The 21,364-nt window shown below is 34.2% G+C and overlaps 1 protein-coding gene across 8 annotated transcripts; it reads left to right on the top strand.

Moving 5' to 3' along the window:
• Positions 1 to 1,997: 1,997 nt before the first annotated feature.
• LOC111054548 (chromobox protein homolog 3-like) lies at positions 1,998 to 18,301 on the top strand. Of its 8 annotated transcripts, none has more exons than XM_039428647.1 (9): positions 1,998 to 2,410; positions 2,985 to 3,055; positions 3,864 to 3,941; positions 5,707 to 5,843; positions 9,957 to 10,221; positions 12,038 to 12,181; positions 14,604 to 14,718; positions 16,739 to 16,894; positions 17,955 to 18,301. In XM_039428647.1, exons 6-9 carry the CDS (start codon positions 12,147 to 12,149, stop codon positions 18,246 to 18,248), a joined length of 600 nt encoding a protein of 199 aa, XP_039284581.1. In that variant the 5' UTR covers positions 1,998 to 2,410; positions 2,985 to 3,055; positions 3,864 to 3,941; positions 5,707 to 5,843; positions 9,957 to 10,221; positions 12,038 to 12,146; the 3' UTR covers positions 18,249 to 18,301. The 8 variants fall into 8 exon arrangements, with proteins under 8 accessions (XP_039284581.1, XP_039284585.1, XP_039284578.1 ...); XM_039428651.1 differs by lacking the exon at positions 17,955 to 18,301 and adding an exon at positions 5,089 to 5,174 and having other exon boundaries at positions 16,739 to 16,881; XM_039428644.1 differs by lacking the exons at positions 12,038 to 12,181; positions 14,604 to 14,718 and adding an exon at positions 5,089 to 5,174.
• The last annotated feature ends 3,063 nt before the right edge of the window (positions 18,302 to 21,364 follow it).

Here is a 21,364-nt window from a genome sequence, read left to right as displayed (position 1 = left end):
TCCTCTTCACTCAAGGAATAGAGTAGAAGTTTGAGGAGTTTATCTCGAAGCACATTTTTAATTTTTTTATCTTCCAATTCACGGAGACACAATGGGAGCCTGTTGAATATTTCCAGGGTGCGAATTGGAAAACTGATGTGTGATCTGGCCAATCGCAATTGTGGCAGGTCTATATCATCACGTCTTCTAGTAGAATAATCATGAGCCTGGCCTCTCACTTGAAATTTATGTAGCTGTTCTTTTAGAAGCAATAACGAGGTAAGCAGGTACTGACTGAAGACTGTGAGGATCCGCAGATATTTGAACAGTGGCCGGCAATGTTCCAGATATGACGAGAATGTAATGATGTGGATCACCTTTTTTTGAAGAAGCAAAATCCTCTCACAACAACCCACATGTCCTCAAAGCACAATCCCATACTTAATATGACTGTGGAACAAAGCATGGTACGCAGTCACCAGGTAGATTCTTGGCACAATGCTCCTCAACTTGCGCATTCCGGTTACAGACCATGTTGATGTGCTGGTCCCATGACAGTGAGGCGTCTATCATAAAACCAAGCAGCTTAACCTCTACTGGCTCGCCAAAGGTAGGCGGTCTGCGTCTCAGAGTGCATAGCATGTTCTGCGTCTTAGTCTGGTTCATGCACAGTCTATTTGCTCCAAACCACGAACTGGCCTCCTCAAGCAGCTGGGTAGACCTGAGGATGGCCAATTGGGGATCTTCATCCTGGGCAACAAGAGTGGTGTCATCCGCAAATAATAATGCTTTTCCATCCATGCTGAGATCGTTTATGAAGATCAGGAAAAGAAGAGGGCCCAGAATAGATCCTTGGGGAACTCCATGGTTCACTTGCAGTGCCTCAGATGTGGCTCCATCCAGACTTTTTTTACGCCCAGAAAGGTACAGTAATCCTGCATTGTTCTCAGGACGGCTCCACCAACACCATATCTCACAAGTTTTCCAAGCAATATATCATGGGAGACACAATCAAATGCTTTGGTTAGGTCGCAAAGGGTCATGGCGACTGAATGCTTGTTCTCCATTGCCCTGAGTATAGAATCAAACAGGGACTGAACGGCGTCTGTAGTAGATCTTCCTTTGCGAAATCCAAATTGATCTCTTGTGAAAAGAAGATATTCTCCTCAAAATAGGTAGAGAGCTGGGTAAACATTACCGACTCATAGATCTTAGAGAATGCCGGTATTATAGATATGGGTCTGAAGTTTGACAGTTCTTCGGGTTACCCTTTTTGAAAACTGGTACAGTCCTCGAGATCTTTAATATATCTGGAAAAACAGCCTGTTTCAGGCAGCTGTTAATCAGACCACTTAGAGGAGAAGCTATTGATGCTATTGCAGACTTTAATAGAGCTGTTGATATGCCATAAACAAGAAAGTTAAGAAAGTTAAGTTTAAGACTTTAATTAGTTTCCTTGTTGGTGCTCTGTTTGCTATAAACATGCCACAAGTTTTCATTAGAATGGTGAAACGGTTTTCAATGAGACTCTTTTCCTGGAGGTGAATATTGAAATCACCACACATTATTATTTGACATGGAAACTGACAAAGAAAACTGAGACACTGTTCCAACTTGTCAAGAAAAATTGTTCATCACCACTTGTTTTTGGTCTTTAAACTGATAATACAATGACTGAGTTGTGTTGATATGAGACAGCAGACAATTCAAGAATAGAATCTGTACAAAAAAACTTCAAGGTCGATTGGTTTAACTTCCAAGTATAACCTTTCATTTAAAATTGAATGTTGAAGAGTTGAAAAATAGTTAAAATAGAAAATATGGTTTTAAAATATATTGTCTATTTTCAAATAATATCAGGTTTATTCGAAAATATACGTAAAACGTAGATTACGTTTACGGTAATCTATTACGGTACGGTAGTTGTATAAATTTTGCCCAAGTTTGATTTTTCCCGCTTTTTAGTAGCGCCAAGCGGCAATTGACGGAGCTACAACTCAATACAAAACGCATGCGTCGGTGGGTACCCACTCGGACGACAAACCACTCGGACGACATTGTAAACAAAGGTATTATACGTCATCACTAGGCATTCGGTCGACATAGAACGTCATCATTTTATATATAGCATATACACTAGATCCGTGACGTTTTGAAGATTGATACTAGCGCTGCCTATAACATTCTTACCAGCTTAGTCTCTCTACATTTTTCTACTTGTTTCTATATAAACTAAATATTTTCTTCATAAACAAAGCAATGGATTCTTTTCGTCCAAAGCTTCAATGTGATATTTTATTAAAATTTCAAGTTGAAAATTAGCTTTCATAGTTTAGTAACGTGTATAGTAAAACAAGATTTATATTACAATAATTTTTGCTATTTATGTGGTTAACATAACAACACAGTGAGGTTAACAACAACAACACAGGTAACTCAGTGTTAGGCTAGAATTTTTTTCTAATCTGTAAGATTAATTTATTTATAATATAATTGTACAAAAGCTGAGACATGAATTATGAAATCTTCTAAGTAGAAAGAAAGAATAGAAAACACTAAATTGATCAAGATGGCCTCACTTTTATATATTTTTGTTAACTATTGTTGGACTAGCCCACTTTTAGGGATCCTACTGTTCATATTATAGCCAATAGCTTTTAAAAATTTTACTAATAAAAATATTCCTTTGCTCGTGAAGCGAGCCTGACTGTTAGTAAATAATATATCAGTTGAAGAATTTTACAGTCTATGATCACTTAGAATGAGATGAAAAATTGCTTTGGTTAATGAGTTATTTTGTAGGTATTGAATTACTTATATAATTTTTTTAAACTATATTATATCATGGTCAATCTTATTGTAAACACAAGATGTATCTGTCATAGGCTACATAAAATTAAATAGGGTTTGAAGATTTTGTGTGTTTGTGTCATTATTGAAATGTAAGGCCTATTGAAACAGTAAGAATTGTCTAGAAGCTGTAAATCAAAATGTTTTTTTTTCAGGTCTATCTTGATGTGACCATCTTATTCAATGTTTCTGGTTTTGAGGAAAGCATTTTCCCATCATTTCAAACGTAAGTAATATTTGAGGAGACATTATGCTTCTTTTACAATTATTATTATCAACGGCTACTATTAACTATTGAGTTAGTTATAGTTATCAATAGTAACAGTTACTATTAACCATTTATGGCCTATCAAGCAGCATACTAAAACTAATATAATAGAACGGAATGTTCATTAACTTGCTGTATAACTATAAAAATGAGTGCATAGAGGCAGTGGCGGCTCCAGGGGGGGTCCATAGAGGCCATGGCCCCCCGAGAGCTCAGAAAATTTTATATTTTCAACAGGACTCTATCAAATGAAATTAATGTTACAAAAAAATTATTGATTCATACAATTAGTACATAAAAATTTTAAAAGTATTCATAATTTGAATATATTTTTTTAATAATATAAAATTCAATCCATTAAATAATATTTGCGAACCTATTTATAAAAATGTGATTACTGAGATTTTAGTTACGGTAATTCTGAAAATCCATGCGTGAGCTAAAGAAAATGATTCCTACCATTTTTCAGTAAGCTGCAAGTTGTATTCATTATTTGTTCAGTGTTTCACCTTGTGATCCTTTGAGGATCACATGATCAAGAGATCATAAGTTTTGGTTCGCCTAATTTTTCAGTTTACTGCAATTCCCGTGTCCAATAAAACTGGCGGACAGATAAAATTATTCCTGTCCCATCCATTGAATTTCAAAGAGAGAAAGAAATCTGTTGAATTCATCTCCATAAATTTAAAACTTTCAAGAGTAATAAGTTATCATTTTTTACAAGAGTGTTACATTTTCGGAAACCTGAATTAAGATATTTTTTCAGGTCTACCTTGTATGATGTGACTACCTTCTTATTCAATATTTCTGGTTTCGAGAAAAGCATTTGCCCGTCATATCAAACGTAAGTACTATTTGAGGTGACTTTAAAATGCTTCTCTTACAATAATTATCAACTGTTACTACTAACTGTCAAGTCAATTGTAACAGTATTAACTATTAATTTATGGCCTATCAAGCAGTATACTAAAACTAATTGAATGAATGAATATTATTTGCCAAAAACAAAATACAAAAAAGCTTTACAAAAAATAAATATAAGTATATGCTACTACACTTATTCTAAGATACATACATAAAAATTAATTAACATCTGATGTCAATTTATTTAATTAGAAATAACGAAATTATTCATGATATTATAAATAATATTTATATGAAGATTCAATTTATGCTCACATGCATACGTAGTAAGGAGGTAAGCAAAAGTCCCCACCCCTACCCACTGTGCTAAGGGGGTGTGAGTGGTTCAAATGTACCATTTTTTGGTTTCTCGCATATAAACGAAAACTATGTATCTTACGTACATAATTGTTATTTACAAAATTGAAACTTACATAATTTCCTACAATATTCATCTCACAACTTTTTCTATACGGTATCTTCTCTAGTTTTCGAGATATCCGCTCTTGAAGGTGTAAAATGTTTTGAATATTGTAGGAAATTATGTATGCTCCAATTTTGTAAATAACAATTATGTACGTAAGATACATAGTTTTTGATTTATATGCGAGAAATCAAAAAAATGTATCTTTGAACCACCCATACCACCTTAGCACAGGGGGTAGGAGTGGGGACTTTTGATATGTTTACCTCCTTAATACCCTAAACTGAACTGCGGGGTCAAATCGAATCAAATCAAATAGTTCTTTATTTATCATTGCATTTTTACAATATAAATAGTGTCATAAAATAATAAAATAGTTAACAATAATTCACAATAATCAGTTGAGAAAGCTTTGTGTGGAATGAGGACTAATAGAAATTGAATATCTTTTCAATTCATTTTTGAAAATCGCACCATCCTTCTCTCTGATATTAATTGGTAGCTGGTTGAAGAACTTAGCTCCCATGTAGGAAGGACGTTTCTCAAAGAATTGTCTTCTATGTTGTTGAAGTGCATACGCTCTTCTTGAGCGTGTATTATATAGATGATTGACATATCCTTCATTTTTAAATTTTAGAGTCAGAATGCATTCTGATGCTTTCAGGGGGTGAAATTTCCATTGCTGAAACAAGTGTCAACTCAGCGGTTCCACACCTTCAGCAGAGGGGATGATAAAGATGCGCACTTTCGGTATGTTCACTCACTAACTGGTCCAAATTAAGCTGCAAAATCCAAAATTGTTCCACAGACACTTCAAATGACATTTTCAAACGATCAATTTTGCAGCAATGAAAATTTCACCCCCTACATTAAAGCTGCTAAGACAATGAAAGAAAAAGTTGGAATAGTGAAATAATATATTATTTCAAAGAGAATTCAATGCTCTACAAACCTGCAATAAGCATCAGTTTTTACGATGCATTGTTGGAGAGTTATAAGCCCTTGTATAATTCGTGATATACTGCTCTTGGAATACAATTTTGATACAATTGGAATAGTGAAATAATACATCATTTCAAAGAGAATTCAATGCTCTACAAACCTGCGATAATCATCAGTTTTTACGATGCATTGTTGGAGAGCTATAAGCCCTTGTATAAGTCGTGATATACTGCTCTTGGAATACAATTTTGATACAATTAATGGCACAAATGTTGGTGGCTGCCGAGATAGAAGAAAATCATATTAAATTTCTGGTACTGATATCAATTTATTTTTTCAGATCAAGTTACTGAGGACAGTGGATAGAATTGATATGGTGTTTTGTTACAATGCTATGGAGGGTAATGGTGGATGAGTGAGGGATGACACTAGCAGGACAATAGGAATCGCGTTTGAGAGAACTGAAATGCATTTCAAGTGAGTATATTTCATCTTGATCAAGTATTCAAGTGTATGAAACTACTGTCTGTAAGACAGGTATTACGAAGTAAGCGAATACAGTTGTAGCAAATAATATTATATGTTTGCTAAGTAAAATTAATTTAAATTCATTCATATCTGTGTTATTGATTAATATATTATCCTATTCCATTCTAGCACCTCTGTGAATTTAATATTCACAAGTCATATATTTTGATTTGTGTAAAGAATACCTTGACAAAAATGGAAATACATTTAGAAAGCTTGAAAAAATATATTAAAAAATTATACTTTCAAAATGTGTTCTGAATTTTCTAAACAAAAGTTTAAAAGTTAATCATACTCTGAATTTTTTTATTTCTCATATCTCTATGATGAGAAAGACATTTATTTATAGCAAATATCGGGGACCGAGCTTCGCTATGGAGTACAAAGGCATAAAAAATTTATTACGAAAGAAGAAATTATAATAACATTCATACAGAAATGTTCTATCTAATCACAGTAAATTGAGATTTACTTTGTTTAAGATTTTCTTTGTTTTATTCTGATTCATAGTTTCAGATTGAAGATTTGGTGTTGAAATTGAAGTGAACATAACCTACATAATATTTGGACGATTTGTGACAAAATCAGGAAATTGAAGAAGTTCTGGGCAATAGCCTGTTTTTTCTTTTCCGACTATTGTATTGTTCGCTCTATTTAATAAATAAATAAATTTATTCCCAGAGGAATGCAAAAATTTCCCTCACAAAGGCCCAGTTGCACAAAAGCCGGTTAAATTTTAATCCTGATTAACTCCACGTGAACCAAATCAGAGAAGACCATTTAAAAAAGATGAATATACTGGAATTAATCAGGATTGAAAATAACCCGGCTTTTTTGCAACCGGCACTAAGCACCTGATTGAATGATTACAAAAGCTCAACAGATGAGGCATAATTTTGACACAGTCCCACACACATGAACTCGTTCACTCACTTCCATCACCAACAGACGACGAAATAATTATTATCACCTGTTTTTTCAAGGATGAATAATAATTATCCTTTTAATGTCCTTCAGCGAGTTTTCCCAGGGATGAGACCTAGTGCAATCGAATCTTTATATTATAAACCTACTATGTTCTGAATTTCGTGAGAATCGTTTGAGCCGTTTTCGAGATCCGGTAAAATACAATCATGTTGTGACATCTTAAAATTATTGAGACCATGAAATGAAATGAATCTAAGTAATAGAAGATATTATTATTATTATCAAAAACGATAATTGAAATAATTGATCCAAATCTGGTTCAAGGAACAGATCTAAGTGGAAATATTAAGTGGGGTCAGATCGAGATTATACGTTCTCTGTCCTTACCTGTTAATATCTCAGCTTCTTCTATCTGTGCCCTTCATCGACTTAGGAATAAAAGTTCCTACCACAGAGCAGAAACAGTTACAGCGTAAAGAATCATACAATAGAGCCTGAAACTTGGAAATATTCTGTCCGCGAAGTATCTTCCGAACGGCATTTGGTATATCAAACTTAGCCTAGACCGTCGGAATTTATTAGTGGCGCAATCCCGCAAATTATATGCACCAAGTTCCTTGCTCGACCTGTTTGATTTTGTGCACTGTCCACAATACAGGTAATAATTTAAAGTCTCTGAATCTGGTGTCTAGCAATTGCTACACTACGACGCATACTTGCAAAGAGTATTATTCTCATAGAGATAGTCATTGAACAGATCAAGGGGTGTGCAGGAGTTTGTGCCTCCCGCGATTTGGACTATTAAATTAAATCTTATATTGAATCTCTCAGTCTGGTGCTCTGTAGAATTCATCCACATACTCATAAATTTGAGATTACAACACCGAGGATTCAGTGTAAGATTTTATACCTGTGTGACGTCTCCGTCTGGGGCATTATTCAAGTCAAAAAACAAGGAACCCCCAATGAGCGTTACAATATAAACAGAAGTTGCTCGTTTAATAGTATAGGATGAGACATTTTACAATGCATGCTTAACATCAAATAATAAATGTTGAAAGTTGAGGAATACAAGCAGTTTCACTGAGCAATAAAATAAATAAACAATTGCAATGATATATTATTTTATTACAACACAAATCAGCTGGAATCCTATTATACTAGTAGTTCTGTGAACAGTAGACCTCACGTAGTATTCTCATCCACAAGTACCTGATTGAAACTATAGACCTTAATTACATCAATAGACTGGCTTCTCCACACATCTGTGTAATCACTTGTCATCTGATTTATGATGAATAATTATATAGTCTGATTTTTAATCTAATATTGGCGTATGAAGGAGGCTCCTTTTTCCTTTTATATTATCCTTGAAATGCAAAATTTCAAAAAACCTTGTATATAATTATTCTCTCGTTTAAGAATGAGGCTTACAAACAGTTCAATGAGCAAGGAAAGTTGTGTGAGTGTACCACACCAGATTTTTTTGAATTGCATATAATATCTAACTATTGTATCCAGTACAAAAATATTGTCAACGCATGAACGGCCTTTACGGAATCCCGACTGACTCTCCTCCATCATTCCGCACTCATCCGCCCACAGTTCCAATCTGTCCGTTATTATGCCGGTGAAAAGTTTGAGGATACAATTCGCAATAGCTATACCTCTGTAGTTCTTGGGATCCAGTTTACAGCCCTTCTTAAACAGCAAGAATATTTTAAGCCTTGACCAAGTTGTTGGAATTTCACTCGTCTCTAATATTGAATTGAATAGGTGAATCATCAACTCTTTTCCTTCGAAAGCTAAAAATTTGAAAAATTCGTATGAAATCATATCCAAGCCCGGTGCACTCCCATTCTTTAGCCTTCTCAGTTTATTCTCTAACTCCAACAAATCCACTGGTTTATCGATAAGTGGATGTCTTACATCGAACAATATACAATTATTTCCAATAGTAGTTGGTTCATATTTCTCTTTAAAAAATCTCGCCCATTCCTCCAAGTTAATGTGGTTAAATCCTGCATTCTTTTTCCCCCTGACCAGCCGTACCGTTCCCCAGAATTCTTTCGCGTTTTTAACATTTTTAAACTTTTGTCTCATATTATCATTGAATTCTTTCTTTTTCTGTTCTACTGTACTCTTGTACAACATTTTACAGCTCATGAAATGATTTAGTGCGCTTAGATCTTGACTTCTACTTTTAAAATTTCTGTATGCTTTGCGCAACTCCCTCTTCAATTCATTACAATGCCTATCGTACCAGGGCTTATTTCTGAACTCGGTGACTCTTAATATGATATAAAATAATGATTAGGCAATAGAAATAAATATTGGAATAAAACTGGGAGTGGGCTACAGCTTATTAATAACAAATATCGATTTATGTAACAGTTTAATAAGGTTGACAGAACGAAAATGCGTCACTCAACCCAAAACTAATTGAGAGTTTTCGTTTAGGCCTATGCGACTGTGACCGATTACTGAGAAAGAATTCGTCTACCGTTGATTCCTATGGAAGTATTCATAGATTTTCATTCTGTCAACGCGTGGGCACTCCGATAAGAAGTAAAGATATTCTTCCTAGGTTGTCGGCCGAAGTCGCATAAGCGAAAAAGTACATTTAAGAGTTAATAATCACCTTCAAGGCCCCCACACACAGAGTGATGTGCAATCGTATAGGTTTTTATATCTACATCTCTAAGATATCTATATCTGTTACCCAAATTTGTAGAGTTATAGAACAATGTATCCTTAGTTGTTCTTCCCCGATCATCTGTGCTTAGTTGTGAAAATAGAACAAATTAATAACCATTCAAACCTGAAAGATCGCAGATTGCTTTCTGTGTGGTCTGGCTCTAAACATTTTATCAGGGATATCTTTGGACTCATATTTTTGAAAGGTGAAATCATAATCTTATGATTTTGTAAACTTTTATTGATCAAAGAGAACTTTTATTCGGGAGAAATACAGATTTGTGCTCAGCCTGCTCTCCTCTCTCGATCAGTATTACAGGATGTTTATAAATGAATATAGGGATTTTAACTCTTTTATAATATTCATTATATTGAACTTAAAATTATGAATGATATGTCAAATGAAAGAGTATTATCATTATGTTTGTGATATTTTAGACGGTGGATAGTGTAGCAGGAGTGGAAACGACATCCGCCTATGTTCGGAACAAGTGCGGCGGCTGGAGAGAGAGGAGCTGCAGACCCTGCCACTACACCCTCTTCTGATCCTTCCACCTCCTCCTCCTCTTCCTCCTCAGGAGGTGACTCTTCGTCCTCCTCAACTGCTAGCAGGCTGTCTCCAAGCAACAGCAGCAGAATGCCGGCTTCCAGCAGCGATGATCCGGTTAGCAATGCGCTGCATATGTCACTCTTGGCCAACAAGGTTAGTTTGATATAATATATTCGTTTAAAAAACACAGCAATTGTACGTTTTCGTATAGGCGACTGCAGCTGACGACAAAAAGAATACCATTGATTCTTAAGGGAGTGTTCTCACATTGTCAGAATGTAAAGCTGTGAACACTTCTATAACTACCAATTGTATTCTTACTCGGTCGTTGGCTACCCTCGCATAAACGTAAACGTATCTTTAGCTTTTGGTAGGTAAAGGACAGTTTTTGAGAACGTCTGTTGAAACCACACCCACGGCCAATAAATTCAGATACATTTCTTGGACATAAAGACTCAATTTTTACAAATAATTGAATAGGATCGCGAGTATCCATTCAAGTAATGATTATCCATCTGTACATACAAAAAAAATAATAAGGAATTGATTAAAAACAAGCACGCATTCATCAAAAAATTAATTCACGATCAAATAGAATTAATTCTAATTGATGCATGTTTGCTGTACGAATGTGGTAATTGTCTGTCAAGTTATTGACGGTAGATATGAATGAGGAGGCTTTTGAAATCATCTTGAAAAAATAAAATACGGTAATTACATTGTACTTGACTTCATAGGCACATTCAAATCTTACTGTTTCAAGCATTCAATAATTGATTCATATTTATATTTTGTATTTTAATGTGCCTAATTTTAATAAAACTATTTGATGTTGCCACAAGCAATAACGCGTTTAACTGTGACAATTTCAAGTCACCTTAATATCACCTCCTCTAGAACTTCAGTAAAAAGTACAATATTTTCTTTTATACTTCAAGAAAAATGTCACGTGCATATTGCCTAATATTCTCCATAATGCGATTCTCTTCAAACTTTCGGTTTATTGACTGAGGTTAACCGTCCACTGGAACCGTATTCAACCGATCCGTTCGACTGTTGGATCGGACGAATCTGCCGGCCGTTAATTCGGCCGAATATGGTCATCCATTGGAACCGTTCATGTCAGTCTAGTTCAGTACTTGGCTGGTTGCCAATTATTTAATTAACTACTATCATAACCATAAAATTTTTCATAAAAAATGATTATATTGAGATTTTCTTTAGATTCTATTTGTTCAGCAATCTTTGTCCACAGATTCCTTTGAACATCACGACGATGATATCTTTTGTCTCTCATACATCCCACATTGAAACATGCTCTTGAACCAAACTTATCAACTTTTTATTGTTCATAGTTACAACTTTATAAAACAGAACAACTTCAAAAAATCTGGTGTGGCGCACTCACACAACTTTCCTTGCCGTTATGAAAATTTATCACCTGACGCTAGTGTACACGCGCATCTCAAGCCACTAAAGTGGACTTCACTATAGTTAGTTCGGCCGGATAGAGCCGGAAAATCTCATTCAATTCGGATCAAAAAATGTATCGGCCGGAGACGGCCGTGCACAGCTGTTAACTGTTTGAAGTGAATATCACTTTTATCTCAGCAGAAATTCATTTATCAGTATATTTTGACCGAAACCAACCTCTTTAAGGCTAATTTCCACATATCACTATCATATTCAGTAACTGGAACTGTGAAAATATTATTTTCATGATTTCTCATGGCACTGACTATTCTCACTTAACCGGACACATACACTAATACTTATATGTGGGAATCCTCCCATATAGGACTATATCAGTTATATTGTTTGTTCTAGTGTGTAGTATTGCTGTAGTGAGATGGATATCATACTGAATAGAGTGACTTGAAATTGTCATAGCCACTTATTATTTGTTTGTAGTTTTTATCGATATTACGTTTTTGGTGTATTAATGTAGTTGTACATGTGTGTTTTGTAGTGTTCGAGATATAACGAAAAGTGCCGCAGGCAATTATCAAAAGCGAACGATCTGCTGGTCAAACAGCAGATCATACTGATCATACTTCGTAAAGTGCTGGAGAGTGGTAATGAACCGGCAGGAACTACAGGTGATGAACTACAGGTCGGTGCCTATACTCTTATTGCATTAATATTACATATTAATTATTATACATGTTTCATGTTTCTACAAGATTGATTGAATTCGATGTCATGTGTTTAAAATTGCCACACGTTGGCTGAACTTGTAAGCTTGTAAACATCCACACTTCAATCTGAACAGTGCCTCATCAAGGCCAGCGGTAGCCAGCCAGCAAGACATATCCATCCATGATAGAAACTAAAAATATTAACTTAGAGGAACACAATAAAAACTATAAAAAAAGAAAAGAAACTACAAAGAAAGGAACGCTATAAGGCCAGTTTCACACGGCAGAGACCTCGCTCCTGGAATATCATATTACTGAAGATCATATTTCATATTTTGCAGCTCTCCTGTACTTTCACATGGGGATCTTACGAATAAGCCGACAGATCTAACAACTACGCCGCCGTTTGCTCAAAGTTATGACTCATCACTTTTTCTCAAAGTCTAACTTCCTTAAAAATATAGATAGAAGATTTCTGATTTCGGATTAGGATTCAGCGACCCCAAATTCTTTAAAGCGTAAGTCCCATTTTCAAAAATACCCGAAAACAAGGGAGTTATAGCTGTTTTTAATATAGCTTTCCATTATCATATGATTATATAGTACGTACTAAGATAAATAATACTCCTGCCTCACAAAGGGACAGGCAAAGGTTTTAAGAAGTTTTTGAACACCTGAGAAGTTTATACATAAACATTTTTAATTTTTAAAAGTTCTAGTTTTCCAAAAAAATATTGAACTATGAAAAGATGAATCCAAATATGAAATCATAAATCATCTCCACTCATCATCCAATAAAATAGGATGAAAAGGAATGTTGTACAGTAAAATTCACTGAATTTCAATTGTCATTCAACAATCCAATTTATCAGGTTCAAATCGTTGAATATCACTTTAAATTCCCAGCAATAAATTATTGACTATTTCTTTTTACAATCAGAAAAATCTATTATGAACATACAGAATAAACATTGTGCTGATCTGAATCGATCTATGGTAATAATAGGAATTGAAAGAATAGAAAATGTCATGGCATTCCAAGTAGTGATGTCTGTGTATTAGAACTGCTGAGTTGATAATGCATAGTGAAAAAAAGTCATGAATAGCTCAGACCAGCCTGGCCTGTGATGAACCGGTATAAACAATACATAGAATTCTTAGAATTCATAGGAACGGAAAAAAATCAATTTTACGAAAATCTATGTACATGTAACTGGATTTAGAAGATCAATACGATAATGTTCTCTATCACAATTTAATCATAGAAATGTTTAAGTGAAAACGTTGGGCGCAAACCTTCTGCAATGAGGAGACAAATAAATTTATGAAAAGCTTGATAGCTTGAATTCTCCAGTGATCTGATATTTGTTACACGTTTTTATTCTAAGACATAATATGCCTTAGACTAATTTTTAATGTTTCTTCAATCGGCAGGAAAACTTCGGTTTTTCAAAGTTATCTTACTCCCTTATTTTGGGGTATTTTCAGAAATCAAGATAAATAACCTACCAAATTTCCTACACGAATACAGTGTAAGTTGTATTATAATAGCTACAGTACTTACGTACTGTATAGTACAGTACCTGTTCGTTTTTACCGTATAATTATATGATAATAGAAAGCTTTATTAAAAACAGCCATAACTTCCTTGTTTTCGGATATTTTCGAAAACGGGACTTACGCTTTAAAGAATTTGGGGTCGCTGAATCCAAATCCGAAATCAGAAATCTTCTATCTATATTTTTAAGGAAGTTAGACTTTGAGAAAAAGTGATGAGTCATCCTTTGAGCAAACGTCGGCGCGTAGTTGTTAGATCTTGCCTCTGCTTGCCTCGAGGGGAAAAGACGTGACAAAACGAGGTTCCTGGATAGGAGTCACCATGTGAAAGACACGATTCGACTCAATGTACTTCGACAAAAAAACGAGAACACTGTTCAGTGTTCAAGTTGCACGTCTCCTATCGTGTGAAAGAGGCCTAACAATCAGGCCTATATCAACTCACTCAGAAAAATCAGCAGAGCAGACGAAAAAAACAGGGTCCAGCACGCATTGGTTGACAAGAATGTGGAGGGGTGGTTTGGCAGCGCTCACCTTGACTGGCCTCCGCTCAACAAAATCCGGAACAAAGACCAAACCCCCCCCCCTTTCCACACTCTGGTGCTCGTCGTCATTTGTACGCATTGGGCTAGAGTGTGAATGCGGCATAATGTTTCAGCATAGTATCGTAGCTTCAGTCTCGTGAAAACACGAGTCAAACAAAAGTCTGTATTTCCGTGCTCTTTATTTCACTTCAATTATTGAAGAATATTGTTGATTTTTATTGTTCAAGCTTTGTATCCATTTTCAATAACTTTTCACTGTTCTTTGGTTTGAGATTCTTTGCTTGTGTTTGCGCAGAAACCCAAGAAGAAGGCGGCGAAATCGGCGTTTGGAGGTGACAGCAGTGATGAAAACTTCGGCGAAGTGGCGTTTCGGAGTGACGACCCGCCTGCAAGGACCCCAGCCACCACGGGTAAGGCACGCAAGCAGGTCAAGTACAACTATGGCGGCGACGACGATGACGAATCCGATTGAACGAAATGTCGGTTGATCGATTCTTCATCTAAACGAATTTACACTTCTGTCGTGTTCTCAACTCACCAGTGACAAATAATGAACTAATTTACCTTGAGAATGTGTTTTGTCACCCTTAAACGATTCACATTATTTCTTCTCTGGTGTTCTTAACTTTTACACAAATGATAAACATTGTAATCATAACTGCTATCTACTTGTATTTCAATTTACTGTACCTTATATTTATATTCGATTTTCGTACTATTTTAGCTCTCAATTTATCATTTTCTTTTTTTTACAGTATTAGAGACAAGATTGCTGGCTCGGCATCACAATATTTTTATACGTTGTTTTTATGTATCTCAAATTGTTTAAAGCTTAAAATTTAAATATTTTCCTACGTGCTTTTATACAACTTGATTCAACTCAGGTTGCTGCTGTGAGAGTAAGACAGCATTTAGTGTTAGTTTCATATCAAGCTCATGCTCATAATAAGGAATTGAAAAAAATCTTTATTAGGCGGAGTTAGGACTTTCAAGTCCTCTCTACCACTCAACCTCAGAAATCTGTTTGAAAGTGCATCATCTAGAAAAAAACTGTCGATTGTTGCTTGGTCTTCATCTCCAGAATCTTCATCTGTTAGAACCGAAGGCTCAGGTGGTTCAATAAAAATATTGGCACTATCAAAATTGGTTTCATTGTCATTCAAGATGTCCAGAGCTGCAGACAGACATAGTCCATCTCTGGAAACAAACAAAAAATATAAAGGATATAATGTGGACCTAATGACAAGAGGAGCGCCCAGTGGAGCCGTATGGTACCACCAATATGTAGAGTTCAATAATTCAAAGACAAAAGATGAGAATGACTGGACAAAGCAAGGAATACAATTATACACTATTCTAGACTTATTTGGCATAGTTGATTAGAAGGAAAACTGTCAATTTATATACTTACTCAAAAATAATATCCGCAGTGTCCATCTCAAAAACTAATTCAACTTTCAAAGACTTCTGGTGACATTTTTCTTCACAAAAAAGGAGGTTAGAGCGTTCACAGCTGTTGTCTACACTGTTTACTAGCATGTCATGTGACTCTGGTGGCGAAATTCTGAACCATTTTACTTAGATGAGAGAAATAGATAGAGTAGTCAACTGGTACCATATGGTACCAGAGAGCGCTGATGGGTTAAATAACATGGGAAGCATCTATATTTTAAAACTTACATTGTAATAGGTTAGAAGGTTTAAGCTCAGATGAGAAAGCATAATAGAGGTGTCTGTCATTGAGTCAACTGAATTCAATACCACAACCAGAAATTTGATCAACTCATGAAATATATGTTTGTATGATATATTCTTAATATTAGTAGACGATAAAAATTTATACAATTTTAAAAATGTTTTATTCTATCCAAAATACCAGCCAACAAATATTTTTGATCTGCAATTCAAATCTGAACCGCGTGATCTGGAGTCAGCCATTTTTGGTAGACGCCCAGCTGATATAATTGTTGCAACTGTTGCCGATAGGCAGTGCCAATCAGACGACCGGTTTTTAGGTTTCAGATTTTAGGTTATGTTGTTAGGAAACATTGTCACCAATACGTAAGTTATTAAAATAATATTATTTGCAGTTTCTATAAAAAAATGTAGATGGAGAAAAAGGTTGTGTACATCATGAGCGAAAAATACGTTTTCGCCCTCAGGAAAATTTTTGCCCTCGGCTTCGCCTCGGGCTTCAAACTTTTTCCCACAGGGAGAAAAAGTCGATATACAAATAACTATTACTAGAACGCTCTGATCGGGAGAGAAAAACTAAGGATACTCTGTACTATTTTACTCCCAGAAAATTCCAAATAGGGCTATGATTTTACTTTTATGAAATTTAATCTATTTTAATATTATCTAATACCAAATTATTGTTCTTATAATATGTTTCCAAGATTTTATTTCATTTTCCATTGTTATCGACAGGTAGATAGAATTGTGAAAATGAGAAAAACCAGAAAAGGTGAAACCGAATATCTTGTGCACTGGAAAGGCTGTGGCTCAAATGATGACACTTGGGAAAAGGAATCCAACTTGAACTGCAAAAAGCTCATCGACGAGTTTTTAAAGAATCAAGTGCAAGTAAGTGATTCACAGTGAAAATACGATATATATAAAGTAAAACCTTAGTAATTCTTACTTGTTCGATTCAACATTTTTCTTGATTATTTGAATATTTGTTGATAACGTTCTTAAAAATTATAAAATATGAAAGATGGAAGCAATGAACTGGCTAGTCAGTTTTGAGAAATTGAAAGGGGAATTTAGAAAAACAACTTTCTTGGAATTTATAAAAATTCAACTGAGAATACTATTTTATGTTATGAATATCAACTAGTCATACTTTTGGTCATATTTCCAACTAATTATTGAAAATTGTTCAGAATACCGTGAGTTTAGAAGTAGTGGGGCTTCTCTTATATTCCTTTCAATTTCTTGTTTACTCAAAGAAAATGTGTTAAATAAACTCATATTTAATATGAGTAGAAAATTACTGATTGACTTGCAAGTGTTGAGTTGGCTACTTCAGCAACTAGACATTTTTTTCAAAACGCATTCACCTGAAAATCTTGTATAGGAATAATTTCGCGGTTCTAAAGCTAGCATTAACCTATACTATTGATACCTCCGTAGTTCATTCGTATTTTGTGAAAATCAGTCCAAGTATGACTCCTAGTGTTTTTAGTATAGTTTACTACTAAATATACTAGACTATTAGTTTTTGTGTGCTTACGACTGGATCTATCAAGGAATGCTTGGTCTTTGATCTAGGCATTGGAAATTATGGAAAATTATAGTCATTTGAACCTTGAAAAGACGTATTTCGGTTTATGAATTTCTTAAATAGTTCATTTCGAATCATTTTTAGTATTTATTCATTATTTGATACCAAACACTACTTGAAATAAATCTTGAAACTATTATTAAAATTTTATTTTTGTGGCTAAAATACTAATGCATCTTTTAAAACTCTCAGTTTATGAGTTTCTTAAATAGTTCATTTCAAATTATTCTATTCCTATAATACAGTTTATATCAAACAGTACTTGGAATTTATCTAGAAACTATTGATAAAATTATATTTTTGTGATTAGAATACTAGAGTATTTTTTTGAAACTATAGTTGAGTAATATTTTGCAGGATAATACCAAAGATGACAAAGAAAAGAAGAAGCAGACTGAAAAGAAAAAGAAGGATGAGGTGGAAGAGAAGAAGGAAGAGAAAAATAAGGACGATGGTGAAGAAGAGAGCAGTGACAGTAGCTGTGATGGCAATGAGTACGAAGTGGAAGACATTGTGGATGCCAAAACGGAGTATCTGGTGAAATGGAAAGGATGGCCATCCAAATACAATTCCTGGGTCGACGAAAAAGATATTTACTGCGAAAACCTCATTGAAGACTTTCTCAAAAATCGGAAAGGGGCAAGTTCATGACATTTTCTTAACTGCTCCTAATAGTTTTCACTTGTTCACTTTGAATAAATTATTGTCAAAATCCCTCTTTTGTATCTTTAAGAGTTTAATTTCTCCACCATCTTCCACATAACTCTCACTATTCATTTACTACTAGCAGGTAACCCGGCTCTAATTAAAAACTGAAAACCTGACCCACTGAAACTTTGAAAAATTAAAAATAGGCCTTTAGCCATACACGGTAAATTTAGAATCTATATGCAAAATTTCAAGTTAATCAGACGTGATGATGCGTCATTCGTGAATTTCCTATCACGTACCACGTCTGCAAGTCGAAGTTTATGTATTTTGTCTTAGATACGTTAACTATCATTTTATTTTCACTGCACCATTCTCTCAGGATACTCAAATCAGCTACTATATTATTTTTTATAACTTCTTTGCTTTTATGGGAGTACAAGAAAGCAATGTCATCTGCAAAGGCTTGAATTATTCCATTGAACTTTATATTTAAGAGATCATTAATAAAGATAATGAATAAAATAGCTGAGGAAACGGAGCCCTGGGGGACGCCGACGGTGACGGGAAGGGGGCTACTGAGGCAGCCCTCAGCGCCAACCCTCACCTGCTGTTCCCTGTTACTCAGAAAACTGCGGAACCACCGCAGCGCCACTCCCCTGACTCCGGCCGCCTCAAGCTTTAAAAATAGAATTTCATGATTAATTAAATCGAATGCTTTTGTGAAATCTATATAGAGACCGGTTGTTTTATTGCTATTATTCAAACTATTGTAAACTAGATTTGAGAAATTTAAAAGGGCATCTTCAGTCGATTTTCCTTTTTGGAAGCCGAACTGCTTTTGGGAGAAAAAATTATTTTTATTTAGGTAAGTTACTAATCTATTTATCATAAGCTTTTCTAGGATTTTTGAGAAAACGGAAAGCAAGCTAATAGGTCTGATGTTATTTAATTTTATTGAATTTTTCTTTTTGAAAATTGGTATTACGACACTCATCTTTAACATTTCTGGGAAAACTCCTTTACTGAAGCTTAAGTTACAAATATGGGTCAGTACGGGTGCAATATAAAAGGCAATTCTTTTTATTAGTAGAACATTAAATTTATCAAAGCCGGATGATTTCTTATTTTTAAGATTAGAGATAACTTTTAAGATTTCATTTTCTGTAGTTGGTTCTATGAAAAAGGAACGGCACTGATGATAAAGACCAAGGCAGACAGAAGAAGGTGTATTGCAATCGGGCTGAACAACATTGATTAGATAACGATTAACTTTGTTGGCTACATTTTGGGGGTCGCACTCAATAGTACCGTCCTCCAATTCCACCTTATCAAAAATTTGATTACGGCTTTCACCAGTTAAGCTGTTGATTACTCTCCACTGTCTGGCCGTATCTCCATCAGCAATACGAATACAATTTGAATAGAAGTTTCTCTTTGTAGAATCAATTTCATTTTTTAGATTGTCATAATAAGTATTATAATGGTCTCTTAGGGGTGTATCATAAGGTCTTTTTTTTAATAATTTGTATAATTTCCTTCTCTTTTCTATTTTACGTAAAAGGTCTGTGGTAATCCACGGACTTATGATCTTAGCTTTTGTAAGTCTATTATTAGAATTTATAGTTTTAGAGCATTTATTAACTAGGTCCGTTAGAATAGAATGAAATCTCTCATAACTTAAATTTACATCTTCTATCTGATATACATCATTCCAATCAAGTAATTGAAGACATTCACAAACTTTATCAATATCGGTTATTGATTGCTTAGTAACAGATAACGATGAATTATCTTCAAGATTAATACGGTTTTCATCAAATTTTAGCCCTAGCAGACAATGGTCAGTGATGTTCAGATCAAAGATAGCATGCTTAAAACTATTTATTTGTCTAAGTTTGATGAAAATATGGTCAATAAGGGTTTTAGTTCTTGAGGTAATTCTAGTTGCTTTATCGACAATAGATGAGAAGCCATTATTTTCCATTAAACTTAGATAGATTGTTGAATTTTCTTTACCATCTAATAAGTCAATATTAATATCTCCTACTATAATTGCATTTGAAGTTAAATAATGCATACTTTGCTCTAGTTCAGTTATAAAGCTTTTTTCTGTAAATTCTTGCAGTCTATAAACACAAAGTAATTTGAAATAATGTTTATTAATTTTCACATTCAATAGAATAGAATCGGCTGTTTTCATACAATTGAAATCTTGTTCGGTAACACAGACAGAGTTCAGAGCGTAACAAATTATTCCTCCTGATCTATAAGCATCATTACAGTGAGCAAACATATTATAATGCGGTATATTGTACATATTTAATTCATCAGAGTTTATCCAAATTTCACTTAATACTATGAACGTGACCGGGTTTTTTACGTGTGAGAATTCTGTCAGAAAATTGTTGAAATTTTGACGCATACTTCTAATATTACAATGTATTAGAGTGAATACGGTTTTTTTGTCAGTAACTGTTTCAAAAAAGATATCATTCAATGTATGTAGATAATCGTTATCATCCTCCATACCAAAATATGAAATTACAAAAACTTAAATTAACATAATATATGAAAACAAATAAAATAAAATGAAATACAATCAAAACTATTTTCCAATATTGAAACATCTCTATCACTCCGATAGAATAACCTACTTCAGATTTTCAATATCAGCATCGGTCACAATTCTCTGACATTTCTCACCATTCGATTTCCTAACAAAGAATTTTCCCTCACGAAACCATACGTACGTGTACCCTATGGCTCGGCACTTCTTTTTTAATTTGGATAAAAACAATTTGTTCACTGGGGCAAGATGCTCGTTCACAAACACTTTTTGCTTTGGAAAGGACGCGTTTATTGTGAAAGTTTTAATCAATATGAATATTTAAGAGAAAAAAAACAGAAAATTTATAAAGTAAAATAATTATATAGGTAGATAAGATCAAATAATTAATAATTGATTAATAAAATGAAGTATGCTGAAAGTAGATCAGGGTAATCAACTTTCAGTAATATACAGCAGTATGCAGTGAATAATTGAAATAACATGAGTTTATATAATATATATATATATATATATATATATATATATATATATATATATATATATATAT

This window comes from Nilaparvata lugens, chromosome 5 (assembly GCF_014356525.2).
Source record: "Nilaparvata lugens isolate BPH chromosome 5, ASM1435652v1, whole genome shotgun sequence".
Classification (NCBI taxonomy): Eukaryota; Metazoa; Arthropoda; class Insecta; order Hemiptera; family Delphacidae; genus Nilaparvata; species Nilaparvata lugens.
Note: the sequence above shows the minus strand (reverse complement) of the source record. Positions and strands in the feature narration are given on the sequence as shown.

Coding starts and splice junctions, on each gene's coding strand:
- LOC111054548 (XM_039428646.1), top strand. CDS start 9,997: ATGTTCGGAACAAGTGCGGCGGCTGGAGAGAGAGGAGCTGCAGACCCT. Junction 10,222..16,738: donor TGTCACTCTTGGCCAACAAG/GTTAGTTTGATA, acceptor TGTTATCGACAG/GTAGATAGAATTGTGAAAAT. Junction 16,895..17,954: donor TTTTAAAGAATCAAGTGCAA/GTAAGTGATTCA, acceptor AATATTTTGCAG/GATAATACCAAAGATGACAA.